Source organism: Thamnophis elegans, chromosome Z (genome assembly GCF_009769535.1).
Source record: "Thamnophis elegans isolate rThaEle1 chromosome Z, rThaEle1.pri, whole genome shotgun sequence".
In the NCBI taxonomy this organism is placed as follows: Eukaryota; Metazoa; Chordata; class Lepidosauria; order Squamata; family Colubridae; genus Thamnophis; species Thamnophis elegans.
The window spans coordinates 124,928,809-124,944,612 of NC_045558.1; the positions used below are offsets into that span (position 1 = coordinate 124,928,809).

Sequence of the window (15,804 nt, forward strand, 5' to 3'; positions counted from 1 at the left end):
AGTCCAGTACTGCAGGCTACTTCTCTTGATCACTGGCTGCTAGCTCTTTGGCAGTTTGGGTCTCACCAGGCTCAAGGTTGACTCAGCCTTCCATCCTTCTGTGGTGGGTAAAATGAGGATCCAGAGTGTTGGGGGCAATAGGCTGACTCTGTAAACTGCTGTGAGAGGACAGTAAAGCACTGTGAAGCAGTATATAAGTCTAAGAGCTACTGCTATTAGTCTTGCAGTTTCCAAAGTTTTGAATATGATCCCCGTCCCATAAATTTTAAATACCATATTAAAAAGAAAATGTGTTGGAAAGAAGGTACCAATAAATATGTGAAAATAAAGATCCCCCACACATGCGTGCTAGTTGTTTCCAGCTCTAGGGGCTGTGCTCATCTCTGTTTCCAAGGCAAAGAACCAGCGTTGTCTGTAGACTCCATGGTCATGTGACTCATGAAGGCGTATGGAGGTACTCAGAGTACTGTTCCTTTCCTACCAAAGTGGTCCCTATTTTTCTACTTGCACTTTTTAGGTCCTTTCGAACTGCTAGGTTGACAGAAGCTGGGACAAGTAATGGGAACTCACTCCATTATGCAGTGCTAGGGATTCAAACCACCGAACTATCGACCTTCTGATCTATAAGCTATGTGTTTTAGCCCCTGAGTTATTGCGTCCCCCTAAATACATGACTATAAATTATATTAGCATTTTATTGTAATTAAAGTAACTAGATTCTAAATATTAATAAAACAAAGAGATCATTGTAGATTTTAAAAAGAGCCGGCATTGTCATATTCCACTCAGTATCAAGAATGCAGTTCTAAAGGTGATCAATAGCATTAAGTATCTGGGGGTGCAGACAATTAACAATCCGAATTGGTCTCTCCACATGTCATCCTTAGTGAAGCAAACCAGCACCTGCATTTCCTGTGTCAGACGATGAGACCACAGCTTTCTCCTTCGGTTCTGGTCACTTTTTCCAGAGGGATGATTGAGATCATTTTAACAAACAATCTCTTTATCACTGTTTGGTTGGTGGTAGTGCCTCAGTCAGAAAGTCCATATAGAGAGTGGTAAGGACAGCCAGGAAGGCTATAGGAAGGCCCATTCCTGTTATTCAGGATACTGCTTATAAATTCTATGTGCTTAAAGCATTGTTAGAGATCCCACACACCCACTTTATGGTCTGTTTCCGTTGCTCCCCTCTGGGAGGAGGTTTTGAAGTATTTCTACCAGGACTAGCTGATTCTGTAACAGCTTTGTTCCCTATGCCATCTGTCCGTTAAACTCGCAAGATTTGTTTTTCTCACCATGTACATTTATAAATCCAAACTAGACTGTGTTATTTCTCTGTGTCATACAATATATGTGAGTCTATGGGCATATGCTCATTTATTTATTTACCTATTTATTTACTTATTTCTTATGTTTATGTAGTGTATATTGTAGATGACCCTTTGACTGCTGTAAGGAATGAAATTTCATTTTAATGTATGGTGATTAGCGTACATTTCAAGTGACAATAAAGTTATTCTAAGTTTAAGTTTAAGTCTAAATATAAATGAGATAAAATCTTACACAATAAACAAGATCAGTTCTGGAAAACCCAAGAACTTCATTTCTGAACAAAGAAGTTTCATCTTGAAAATGTTGTGTACATTTTTTTCTCCTTGATATTGTGTATTTGTGAAGTTTCTTACATTAAGAACCCAGGGGGCACAGTAAGAGCAAATTTGCCTTTAAACTCTGCCCAAAGCCTTGACTTCAATCCTGAAGGCACTCAAGGTTGACTCAGCCTTCCATACTTCCAAGAATGGAAGGATGGACCCAGATTTTGGGTGCAGTATGCAAATAATACTTACTAGTAAACCACCCAGACAATGCTATAAAGCACTATGGGGCAGTATACACATCTAAATGTTATTGCTATTAAAAAATGGGAGAAGACATTGGCCAATAATTGGCCAAATTCTTTGGCCAATTATTGTCATGTTCTTTTTATAGCATCATAGAATTCAGCCATCATTCATGTTGCTCTTGAAATCACACCATTCTTTTTCCTAACTAGCTGTTCTCTCGTATTCAGCTCTGGCCTCAGTATGATAATGTAGCACTTGGGCAGGAAAATGCAACCTAGTAATCCACCACTTGAGGCCAAGATAGAGAAGACTTCCACAGCCACCATGGATTTCCCCTTGGTGCTCAAGTACGTGGGCACAAAGGACACCCAAACACTGCAGAAGACCAGCATGCTGAAGGTGATGAGCTTGGCTTCATTGAAAGTGTCGGGCAACTTCCGGGCAAAGAAGGCCACTGTGAAGCTGATGAGGGCCAGAAGCCACATGTAGCCCAGCACAAGGTAAAACATGATCTCCGAGCCTTCGTTGCATTGCACTAAGATCTCATCCAGCTGGGAATGCATGTCCAACTCTGGGAAAGGAGGAGAAATGGTCCACCAGGCAGCACAGATGCTTGTTTGAATAAGAGAGCAAAAAACAATGACTGAGACAGACAGCCTTTTCCCCACCCACCACCTCATGCGGTTCCCTGGCTTTGTGGCCATGAAGGCCAGAACCACAGTGATGGTTTTGGCTAACACACAAGACACTGCAATGGAGAAGACCACTCCAAAAACTGCTTGCCGGAGCAGACATGTGACTTTCCCTGGACATCCGAGGAAGAGGAAGGAGCAAAGAAAACACAGCAGGAGCGAGACAAGCAGGGTGCAGGTGATATCCCAATTGTTGGCTTTGACGATGGGAGTGTTCTGGTGGAAGATGAATGTCCCCATCACCGCAATTGTGATGACAACAAAAGAAACAGCAAACCCAGTCAGGACTTCTCCCAGGACTTCTTTGTAGGATAAGTAGGTGATAATTTTGGGAATACATTGATGGTGTTTCTCATTTGGATATTGCTCTGCGGGACAACTCGCACATTGGTTGGAATCTGAAACCATAAATAAACGCTCTAAAAAGTCTACACATTGAATAGAATTAAGTTCTTAAAAATTATTCCATCCTGAAGTTATTTTGGGAGACAATAAACCTCTTAAAAATTTTGCTTTAAGAAAATCCTTTTAAAGTTTATTTTTATTCAATAGACTACATTTCCTGAACAAGAGATTACAGAATTAAATAAAGAAATGTTTTTACTTAAAAAAGAAGAAAGAGAACAAGGGTGGTGAGAGATCCCAATCAATCCATGCTTTTCTGTAAAACCACCGTATTTTTGGGAGTATAAGATTTTTAAGAGGTGAACTAAAAATTTTATTTTTGCACTGTGCAGTCCTCGCAAACCTATGCATACCTCATTTTTTTGTAAGAAAATAAGGAATGCAGAGAGTTTGAGAGGGTTGCAAAGTGATCCTGTGGCTGTATTTTTTTTTTTTTTGCAAAAACAAGCGAAAAATGACCCAGGGTTTTTTTTTTTTTTGCCAAAAAAGGAGCATGCATAGCTTTTAGGAGACTTGTAGAGTGCTCCTGGGGGCTGGCAGGGGGGCGGAGAATGAGCAAAAACCAGCCCACTTTTCACTTGTGTTTGCCCTCCCCAGTCCCCAGGAGCATTTTGCAAGCCTCCCAAATGCTCTGCACATCCATTTTTGTGAAAGAGGGGTGGGGTTTCTGGAGGCCAAAAACCCTGTATTCAATGTATAAGATGGACCCAGATTTTCACCCTCTTGTGGGGGGAAATGGTGTGTCTTATACTCTGAAAAATATGGTACATTCAATAACCCAAACTTGGTTAGAACAAAATGTATTTTTAAAGAAACACAGATCTTTTTTTCTTACCAACCATGGTGGAAATGCTTCCCTCTGAACACTTGACACAGTCATAGCAGCAAACCTGTTTTCCCTTCTCAATCAATTTCCGGTACCCAGGATGGCAGCTTTCTACACAGGTGGCAGAAGGTGGTGTCTAATGAGAATGGCCAGAGGAAGACATTAAAATAGATTAGAATCAAGCTTTGAACCAATCAGTCAGCAGTCATTCTCTTTAAATGAATCCAATCCTCCCCCACAATCAGATTCTTGTAATTTCTAAGAATGCAAAATTTTGAATTCCTAGGACTGATTGCTAGACTCAGTCAGAGGAGCAGTTAAAATCTGAAAAGTCTTTGAACTGCTATTGAAAATTTGAAGACAAATCCAAATTCGGACACCTCTTCACATTACATAAAGAAACTTGAGATGTCCTAAAGAGGATCATGAAAGAGTATGTTTCTCATGACCTTAATGAGCTGTTTTAAATTTGAATAGTAATATGAAAATCCAAAATAAATTTGTGATGTATGGGAAAGAGTGTTGAAACTGCTGAGCTGACAGCAAAAATATTCCTGTTTAGCATTTGGTATCCTTTTCCAATTATTTCTGTGTTATGTTGCCACTCAAGGGTGGTTTCCCAAATTTCATTGCACAGGATGGATCAAGCAAGGCAAAGAGATTGTCCAGCTTCAGTTGCCTCCCTTTTTTTGAACATACTCAATTATGAAAAAACCACCAGACAATTAAGAGTGTTGCAAGTGTGGTGAGCACAGGACTTGGGTGATGCCAACTTTGGTATATGTCCACAGTCCATCTTTAGTATTCTGTGACGAACAATAAAATGGGATAACACAATAGTCCAATCTTGCCTGCATTTCAAAACACATAAGCACTAGTGCCTGCTGAAAAGTTATTTAGTTTTCTGAGAAAAAGAAGAGAAAAAACCCACTGAATCTCTAAATGGCTAGAAGCTTCCCCGGATTTTTGATTTGGCAATGGGAAGCAAAAGGAGATAGTGGCAAGAAAAATATTTCCTGTGAAGCTCCAGGGAAATGAGATGTTTATGTTAGACTGAAATGGAAAATAGTTGTGATGACTTTGTGCCTCAGTTGATTCAAACATTGACTACAAACTCAGATAAACTCATCAGTGGGAAGTCTGTCTGTCTGTCTGTCTGTCTATCTTCTATATATCAAACATCCATCCCTCCATCCCTCCATTCCTCCCTCCCTCCCTCCCTCCGTCCATGCATGCATGCATGCATTCATCTATCCATCTATCCATCCATCCATCCATCCATCTGTCTATCTGTCTATCTGTCTATCTGTCATTTATCTATCAATTATCTATCTATCTATCTATCTATCTATCTATCTATCTATCTATCATATATATATATCAATCATCTATCTATCTATTTATCTTTCTATCATCCATCCATCCATCCATCCATCCATCCATCCATCCATCCATCCATCTATCTATCTATCTATCTATCTATCTATCTATCTATCTATCTATCTATCTATCTATCTTCTCTCTATATATATAAAATCTTTCCCTTTTTGTTTTTATTAATGTAACTGTAATTTTTCATATATTATTTTAAAGGAGAAAGGTAAATCATCCATTCAATGTTACCTTTCAAAAGCTGAATCTTCCACTTCACTAAGCTCTGAAGAAGTTCCTAAACCCAGAGGGTCCATAACCCCAGTGATCAGAGCTCCCTTTCCCTACAATCTGAAAGTGTAATGTACATTTGAGAACTTCTTCATTTTTCCAGAATACAAGAGTGTTCTAACATCATTAAGAAGATATCGAATGATCGGGCTTCCTGGGAGGAGCTTGCTGATGGTGGCAGCTTAAAATAGCTGCCCCCGAATTCCTGGTCACGTATCTATTTAGATGATCATCTATCTGACGTCTTAACAGGTTTCTTATCCTTCAGGCAAGAAGGGAAGAAGATATAGTTTTGTGGCAAATGCCCTTCAATTTTTGCAGCTTCTGTGTCTGCAGAGAGAGGGGGGCCAGCCCAAGGCAGAACGGCATCCGTGCTGGGAACTTCAAACTGCCTTGTGCAGTACAAAGTAAGATCTCTCCCACTCAGTTCACAGCTTTGATTTATTTGATTTTAATACGAGCTGAATCTGTTTACGAGGACATTAATTGTTTACCAAGATCCTAGCTTCTCTTTTTCTTTTACAAGATCTTCTTCTGAAAATCTATTTACTTAGTGGCTTTTAAAATGGTGCCAAGCTGGCTGGATTCTCCTGTAACAATGATTATTTTCTTAATCTCCTTGTTAAACGCTACAGAGTTCTAAAACTTCAAAGGAGTGTCTTATCACCCTGCCTCACAATCGGCCAGCAGAAACTTTTTAATTAGTTTCATTTTTACAAGACTTCCTTTCTCTCATTAATCTTGCTTATCTGGAAATTAAATGGTGATGAATCTGCTGAACTGTCTTGTTACAATGCTTATTTTCTGAAATCCTTGGTAAAGCTTTGTCAAGCCTCAAATTTCAAAACAAAGGGAGAAATTCAGCATCTTTTCTTATAGCTGCACAGTCAGCCAGTAGAGTTTTATTAACTGCTGGAAGATAAAATTTGGAATGGCCTCAAAATCAAATCCTAATCTGAAACCGTCGCCCTCTATTCCCAGGGGCCCATCCCCAGTGCCTGGCACAAGGTTGCAGCCTCTGCTCCCTACACCCCCTGCTGGAGATTTGTTAACGAAAGAATTCTTCTTGAGTGAATTAAGTGTGGCTCTCAACGCTCAGACAATTAAAATGGAAGATAAACTTAGAGATCTTAAAGAGGAGATAAAACAGGAGATAAAACAGGAGGGAAAAGAAGAAATAAAAGAAATAAAAGGGGAAATAAAACAACTTAAACAGGAGTTGTCTGATAAAATCGATGCCAGGGTTGTTAAAATTAAAGATGAAATTCTGGGACTTGTAACTGTATTGACAGAACATGTTTCCGGAATTGAAGATAGTCTAGAGGATCTTAATGAGGCTAATACCAACTTGACATTGAAAACAGAGGTGGTGGAACAAAAAGTTGAAAATGCTGAAAAAGAAATTATTATGATACAGTACAGACAAATGGAACTGGCATTAAGAGTAAGGGGGCTGCCTGAGGAGAAACAGGAGAACCTGAAACAGATCCTATCAGAAGCCTTTGACCGCCTGGTGGGAAGACCAGGGACTAAGAACAACTGGCAGATCGACAAAATTTATCACGTTAACTCCTGGGTGGCAAAGCAGAAACAGCTTCCTCGAGACATTGTTATATACTTCACTACAAGAGAGCTCAGAAACATGATACTACAAGAGTCTTATAACACTAAGCTCCAAATTGGCGGTCAAGACCTGATTGTTTTGAAAGAGATACCACCTCAAATGTTAAGAGCCAGGAGAGACTACGCTTTTTTAGTTGAAGAACTCAGAAACCATCAGATATAGTATAGATGGGACGCACCATTTGGTATTATACTTACATTTGATAGGCAAAGATATCGCCTCAACTCTGTATGGAAAGCCCGAGATTTTTACCATAATATTTTGAAGGCTGGATATCCTGCATCATCTGGATCTGGAGAAAGACCACAAGAAGGACAGGACAAACAGCAAACTACACAACTATCAGATAAGATGGAGCATCTCTCTCTTCTAGAAGCGCAAGGTATCATGGAACAAAGACCTAGCCGTATGATTACTAGACGAATGGAGAAACAAGCTAAAAGGCAACAACCTCAACAATCACCGGCCATCGATCAAGGAGCTACAACAACAAGTCTGGAAGCAGTGGGAGGAGCTAGGCCTAAGGTTAAACAGGCCATGCAGGAAGCTCTAAAAAAGCTTCAGCTAACCAAAGGCGACAACTAAGATCTTAACATGGAATGTCAATGGATTGAATTCTCCACAGAAGAGAAAGAAAATACTTCACTATCTCAAACAGTTTAAGAATGACATAATTTGTTTGCAAGAAACTCATATCAAATCAACTGATCAAAAATATCTGATTAACTCAAAACTTGGTCAACATTTCATAGCTTCTGCTATGGAAAAGAAGAGTGGTATAGTTGTATACTTAAGAAAAGACATGAAAGCTGAATTAATTGAAGCAGATCCCTTCGCAAGATATAAAAAGACATTACTTTTGGGAATTTATGCTCCTAATCAACAACAAGATGGATTCTATAGAAATCTTCATGCCAAATTAGTACAGTGGGACTATAGGTCCTGTATACTATTGGGTGATTGGAATGGTGTGATAGACACTAAGAGTGATAAGAATACTTCTCGCCCAAATACTAAGATGCGAGCAAAGCTACCCAAACCTTTTTTTGACATGATGGATGACTTTGAATTGAGAGATATTTGGCGAGAAAGAAACACAGAGGAATATGATTTCACTTTCTTCTCTGATAGACATCAATCCCTTTCAAGGATTGATTTTATACTAATCACTAATGATTTGCTTTCTAGGGTCAAGAAGACAAAGATTGCGGCTAGGATCCTTTCGGATCATAACCCAGTTTGGATGGAATTGGGAAGGGTAGTGCAGGCAAGAAGGTCTTGGAGATTGAATGAAAACTTATTTAGATATGAAAAGTATATTAATGATTGTAAAAAATTGTTATCTGAATATTTTGTTTTGAATATGAATAAGGGTACATCTATGGAATTCGTATGGGATGCAAGCAAAGCGTATATGAGAGGAGTGCTGATGAATATAAATAAAACACATAGATATAAACGAGGGCTAAAACGAACAGAATTGGAAGAGGAAATTAAGAGAAAAGAGTTGGAATTAACAATGAATCCAAGCGATACAAAGTTTAAGGAAGCTATCACCATATTAAAATCTCAATTTGACATGTTGATCTCTGACCAGGTAGCTACTAATTTATTATATGCAAAACACAATACTTTTTGTAATGCAAACAAACCTGGCAGATGGTTAGCTTATCAGATTAGGAAAAAAAGGAAAACTCGAAATATATCTAAACTGATTTATAGAGGGAAGGAGGTGTTTCAACAGGAAGAGATTCAAAAGGCATTTCGGGAATTTTTTACAGAATTGTATAAAGGGGATAAAATTAATGGTCTAGATATAGACAAATATTTAGATAAAGAGAAAATACCTTCAGTTAGAGAAGAGCACAGGCAAAAATTGAATCAACCAATAACCTCGAGGGAAATTTTGCAGGTAATTAAGCAATTAAAGTTAGGGAAAGCACCAGGTACAGACGGTTTGACAGCGGTTTACTATAAAAATTTACAGTTAGAAATGGTAGAACCTCTTAGAGAATTATTTAATATGATTCAAACGGAAGGTAAAGTGCCTCCATCTTGGAAGAGAGCATTTATATCTTTGATACCCAAAGAAGATCAAGATACTACCCAACCAAAAAATTATAGACCTATCTCATTACTTAATGTAGATTACAAAATTTTTACTAAAATACTAGCAAATAGGTTAATGCTGGTTATTCAACAATTGATACACACGGACCAAACAGGTTTTATACAGGGGAGACAGATGAAAAGTAATGTCAGATTAATTATTAATGCATAAGAATATTTGGGAAAGAACAACCAGATCCCTGCTGCGTTTATATTCTTGGATGCTGAGAAGGCCTTTGATCGAGTTAACTGGCAATTTCTGTTGAAGATATTGCAAAAAATGCAGATAGGAGATAATTTTTTACAGTCAATTAAAGCAATATACCAACAGCAAACACCACAAATTATAGTCAATGGAAGTTTAACAGACTCTTTTCAAATTGGAAAAGGTACAAGACAGGGCTGTCCTTTGTCCCTTTGTCTGAGGACCCAGATTGTTGGGGGCAATATGCTGACTCTCTGTAAACCGCTTAGAGAGGGCTGAAAGCCCTATGAAGCGGTATATAAGTCTACTGCTATTGCTATATTTGTCCCCGCTATTGTTTATTATAACTTTGGAAGTATTGTTGAATAAAATACGGGGCTTGGATGGTCTAAAAGGGATCAAGATTAGGTAGCAAGAATACAGAGTGCGCGCTTTTGCGGATGATTTGGTCATAATATTGGAACAATCTCAGGAATCCAGTATGGTTTTAATGAATATGATTAATCAATATGGTCAAGTATCTGGTTTTAAAATAAATTTAGGAAAAACCAAAATATTAGCTATAAATATGAATACTAAACAAAAGGAAGAACTAGAAGGGATGCTAGGATGTGAGGTAGTCAAAAAAGTCAAATGTCTTGGAGTCAACATTTTAACCTCAAACGGGAAATTATATAAGCATAATTATGAACCACTTTGGCATAGTATACAGATAGAGATGAAAAAATGGGAGAAATTGTACTTATCTTTGCTGGGTAGGATAGCAGCAGTGAAAATGAACATTTTACCAAAATTTTTATTTCTCTTCCAAATGTTACCTATACTTAAAAAAGATGTGAATCTTTTAGAATGGCAGAAGGGTATCAACAAATTTGTATGGGCAGGAAAGAAGCCAAGGGTAAATAATGCAAGATGAAAATAATGCAAGATGTACGTGAGAGAGAAGGCTTGAAATTACCTAACCTAAAATTATATTATGATGCAGTGGCACTATCTGTAATTAGTGATTGGACTCATTTAACTAATGATAGAATACTGAATATCGAGGGACACAATCTGGTATATGGTTGGCATGCTTACCTGTTATTCAACAAAAAATTGGATAAGAAGTTTAAAAGTCATATTTTAAGAAATGCTTTACTGCGGGTCTGGAAAAAATACCAATATAAATTAAATGACAAGATACCCATGTGGGCAATTCCTAGACATGCAATTGAAAATATGAACATAGCACAAAAACAGGATAGAACTACCTATAGACAGCTTCTCATTTTGGAAAGGGGGGTACTACAACTAAAATCTTTAGAGGTATTAAAAGAGGAGAAGGTAGTTCAAACATGGTTCCAGTATGGGCAATTACAGGCCAGGTGGAAAATAGATCAAAAAATTGGTTTTATCCAAGCTGAAGATAATTTGTTTAAACAAATAAGAGATCAAAGCTTAATGCATATAAAGAGGATATATAATGTATTAATACAGATGGATTCGGAAACAGAATTAGTTAAAGATTGTATGATAAAGTGGGGTCAAAATATTGAAGAACCAATAATGTAGGATACATGGGAAAGAATCTGGGTAACAAATGTGAAATTCACACAAGCTCAAAACCTGAGAGAAATTTTTATAAGATGTTCTATAGATGACATTTAGATCCTAAAAAGCTGGCTTCTATGTATCCGAATGTACAGCCTAAATGTTGGAGGTGTGGTTCTCTCGATGTTACATATTATCATATATGGTGGACCTGCCAAAAGGTTAAGGCATTCTGGATAAAAATATGGTGGATTATGCAAAATATCTTTAAAAGAAGGATAAAGTTTATTCCTCAGTTATTCTTACTAGGTATATGTACTGACTTTACAGTGGTAGAGACTAACTTGATTCTGCACCTAATAACGGCAGCAAGACTGTTGGTGGCACAATACTGGAAGAAGGAAGACTTGCCTACAACTCAAGAATGGACATTGAAAGTCACAAACTTAGCCGAGATGGCTAAAATATCGGCAGATCTTAAAGATCACTCAAATGAGAGATATAGACTGGAAAAAATGGATTGACAATATACAAAATAAATACGGGACCAAGAAATTCCAGTTAGCCTATGTTTAAGATCAGAAATGATTTAAATTGTTTAAAGTTAGCTTAGCAAGAAGAAGCTAAGATCAATGTAGAGATGTCATTAATTTCTTTATTTCTTTTTTCTCAATAGATTTTAGACTGTGTTTGTTAAAAATCCATACCGTGTATGGGTTCTGGGAAGTCGGGGGGGGGAGGAGGAGAGGGGTTGGGGGGAGGGTGGAGGGAGGGAGAGGTATACATTAGGCTAGACAAGAATTTGGTGGTAAACTAGAACTATTTTGACACACAAAAAATTGTACTCCGATGTCTTACTGATTGAGGAATGATGAAATGTTTGTTTTAAAAGAAAATAAAATTTTTGAACATAAAAAAAAAAAGAAGATATCGAATGATCTTGGAACTACTCTAAGATTACTGGTTTAAAATTCTAGAAATTTGAGAAAATATCCCCATGTTTTATTTGGTTTGTTTAACTCACCTGCTTAAATTTGGGGTTCCATACAATGACAGTTGTATTTATGGTGAAGTCTTCCTTTTGAGGACTCTGAGGTTCAATATGTCCAACTTGGACCTTCTGAAAGGATTGATTGGGGAAAGTAATCAAGTTGATGATATCGTATGCTGCTGCCAGGTTTCCGTTCTCATTGAAAGCTATTTCTTCCCCAACACTATTGTTGAAATGGAGGTTTTTCAGAAATAAACGAAGCTGAAAGATAAGAGAGACAAGTGAGAAATTGGTGTCAATAGCAGGCAATACAATATGGGATTTATCAAAAGGTGCTCAACCAGTTTTTAATGAATAATCAAAATTTGAGTTGATAATATTTTTTATGTTCCAATGGCATAATTCTGTTTTGCAGGACTATATTCATATTTTTATGTTTAAGATATTTTTGTATATATATTGCTTATTTGTACTTCATGAGGGATAAAAACAATTGCTAAGAAATATTACAGAATAATAGAATAAAAGAGTTGGAAGGGAACTTAGATATTTTCTACTCTTCTTGTCCAACCTTGTACCATTTCAGAAAAATAGTTATCCAAACTCTTCTTAAAATCATCCAGTGTTAGCACACCCACAACTTCTGGAAGCAAGTCATTCCATTGATTAATTGTTCTAACTATCAAGAAATTTCTCCTTGGTTCTAGGTTGGTTTTCTATTTGATTGTTTTCCATCCATTGCGTCTTGTCCTGCCTTCAAGTGCTTTAGAGAATATCTTGACTCCCTCTTCATTGTGCCAAGCCTGATATATATAATGGATAACCCAAGAAAACGTATTTATTGGAGTTCTACTTAATAAAACATGACTAAGAATTTCAATGATGACCTTGATATATTAAATCAACTTTTCTTCAGGCATAGGACAGAAAATGCCTACACCAAACATATCTTAGAGAAAGACAAGTTTTGTCATTCTATCCTACCCTTGCCTTTCATATCATCAATTATTATTATTATTTTGCAAAATTCTTCCTTCTGTCTACTTTGGTGAATTTTTCTTCTGCTACTCAAGTTCAAAATGTTGCAAAATTGTAGTCTTTTATTGGATTTGAGAGTTTTGGGGGATTGAAGATTGGAAAGGAAGGAGAACGCCTCTGGGAAAAGATTACTTCCCTATGTCTAACATAATATCTGTAAATAAAAATCTAAATTTCCACAAGGATTAAGCATTTTCAGAGAATACCATGAAGCCTCTACACAACTAAAATTATAAATTTGAAAGACAAAAAGAACAAGTATAAAAAGTGGAAAGCGGGGCACCCAATTAAGGCAAAATATCAACAAATATGGCTGCAAATATGAAATAAGCAAAGCTAAGGCTCAAAGTCTTATGCCAAAAAACCCTTCTTTTAACACGTAAAAAACAAGAAAAAAGTCAAGGAAACAATTGGTCTACCAGTGGGAGAAAATGGCAGGAAGATGATGAGCTTCGGAGAGAAAGAGGAACTGCTTAATTCATTTTTTGCATCTGGCTTTACACAAAAGGAAAAAAACACTTCAACCTATCAAAAACAGAACTATGAAAAACATATCAGGAATAGAACTCAAAATAGACAAGAAAATGGTAAGAGATCACCTGTCCGCCTTAGATGAATTCAAATCATCAGAACCAGATGGATTAAATCCCAAGATTCTGAAGGAACTGGCAGACATGATCTCATTGAACTATATCTTTCGAAGGTCCTGGAGTAGTGGGGAACTACCAGAGAACTGGAAAATAGCTGATGTAGTTCCCATCTTCAAAAAAGGGGTAAAAGATAAATCCAGCAAACTACAGATCTATCAGCCTGACCTCAATACCTGGGAAGATTCTGGAAAAGTTAATCAAGGAATGAATCCGCAAACACACTTTTTATCTAGATATTGAATTTTTATCTTTTAAATTGTTAAAAAATAAAAATAATTGTTCAAAAAAAATAAATCAAACAGCCCAAAGCATGTATTTCAGTAGAGATAAATATCCTGAAGATGGATTCCAGCATGAGTCTGGAAACTCGGATGAGTAAATCTCTTGTGCCATTGACCGACCCGGATTCAATCTCTCATCATTATCCTGGGACAAGTATATTTGTCTTCATTCATAAAAGTATACTTTGTGAATTTTGTAAACATTAAATAACTATATTATTTTGGCTACATTCCCATTCAAAGGCAATGTAACTCACCTGCCAAGGTTGGATTTTCAAAAAATTCCACTTCTCTTCATTGCCTTTTGTCTTCTGCTTGGCTCTGGATGAATATATAGCATGGAGACCATGTGCTACAGCATACACAGCATTGTAAATACTGTAGCTCTGGCCAGACATCTCCATTTCAAAGACAGTTCCAGGGAGACTCCCCAAATCCTCTTTCCCAGTGCATTTTCTTTGGCCTGGTGCAAGTATACTGCTTATTGGAAATGAACAGATAAATGCGGCACCCCAGAACACAGGTAGCAAAGGCACTTTAGAGTGATATGGATTTAGGTTCTCCAGGTACTCTTGAAAGCCTGGAACCCTATTTGTGTGTAGAGCAAAAGACAAGCTGCCATTGAAGGACAACGTGGTGAATTTCTTTGACTCAAAGACAGATGTGACATCCCAGAGAGCACTTATGATCCAAACCCTCTCTATTGGGCATCTGCTACGAATTTCATAGCTTTCAAGAATTATTCGTAAACCTTCTATAGATTCCATGTCCCCATAAACAAGTTTTACATTGGTTTTACTATACCACAGGAGACGTCCTATGTTACTTAGATTACTCTTCCGTATGAAACTGGGGTTATAAGTGGTCACTCTTGGAACAAACTGAATTAAAGAAATGCAAATGTCACTCTGGATGAATTTTGGTCTCAGAATTCTGAGAAATTTCTCTCCAGTGGCGTCTTCTGGAATGAGGAGATCAATCCAATTCCATCCAAAATATTTCAAGAGCTGAATAATCCCAGCATACTGGAGGTTTTCATTTGGAGTCATCCAAAAGAAAGAAGGAAACTGCTGTTTATCACTCAATGCCAGGTCAAAAGTGCCAAAACAGAGCTGCAGAGTGGGAATAATAATGATGTGCTTTTAGACTAGGTACTGTTTTTGCAGATATGTCAACAAGAAGGAAGGAAGTACATTTCTTTTGGACCTTATTTTAATCAAAAATCCTGAAGGGAGACTTAAATATTAAATCTGGGGATCAACAAGTCTTTCCTTATAGCTTTTGCTATAAGACCTTCATTAGTTTTCCATTCATCACTTTATATCAGACACACTGCTACAATATCAGTTAATAATGTCTAAGCTTGACACTGAGAAGGAGGAAGAGGAGGAGGAGGAGGAGCAGGAGGAGGAGGAGCAGGAGGAGGAGGGGAAGGGGAAGGGGAAGGAGAAGGAGAAAGAGAAGGAGAAGAATCAAGATAGCAAGAAGGACAGTTACACCATTTCTTACATATCAAATGTAATGTTTGTGCTTATTAAGAATTACTCCTGTTGCAAAAGTAATTGATGCATTGCATTTCTCTGACAAAATAAACAAATAAAAACTTGATCTGCTTTTGAGAGATTACCCTCAATTTTGGTCCTCCTATAGTTTTTTTTAACTACCACCTTTTCCTCTTCATTCTTGAGCATTTATGTGAGCCCAGATCCTTACCTGTGGAATTTTGTAGGCATTTAATATGTTGGCTATCTGGATGGTGTTCTGGGAAGGAAGATCACCAATGACAGCCATGATGTTTTGGTCCTTTCCCTTTCTGTAATTGAAGGGACAGTAGCTTTCAAGAAAGAAGAGATCCAAGAGGTTTCGAGAGGCTTTCATTGCCTGAAAACCATTCTCATGTATCTTGGAGACCAATGTGATGTTGGGTAACAAGTCGTCATTCAT

At 37.4% G+C, this 15,804-nt stretch overlaps 1 protein-coding gene across 1 annotated transcript; it reads right to left on the reverse strand.

The window, feature by feature from the left end:
* Positions 1 to 2,011: 2,011 nt before the first annotated feature.
* Positions 2,012 to 15,804, reverse strand: LOC116521640 (vomeronasal type-2 receptor 26-like). The gene is made up of 4 exons (XM_032236300.1): positions 15,574 to 15,804; positions 11,925 to 12,152; positions 3,777 to 3,903; positions 2,012 to 2,934 (listed from the first exon to the last, which is right to left on the reverse strand). The coding sequence occupies exons 1-4, from the start codon at positions 15,802 to 15,804 to the stop codon at positions 2,012 to 2,014; spliced, it is 1,509 nt and encodes a 502-aa protein (XP_032092191.1).

Coding starts and splice junctions, on each gene's coding strand:
- LOC116521640 (XM_032236300.1), bottom strand. CDS start 15,804: ATGAATGACGACTTGTTACCCAACATCACATTGGTCTCCAAGATACAT. Junction 12,153..15,573: donor ATGCCTACAAAATTCCACAG/GTAAGGATCTGG, acceptor CTTATCTTTCAG/CTTCGTTTATTTCTGAAAAA. Junction 3,904..11,924: donor GGAACCCCAAATTTAAGCAG/GTGAGTTAAACA, acceptor CATTCTCATTAG/ACACCACCTTCTGCCACCTG.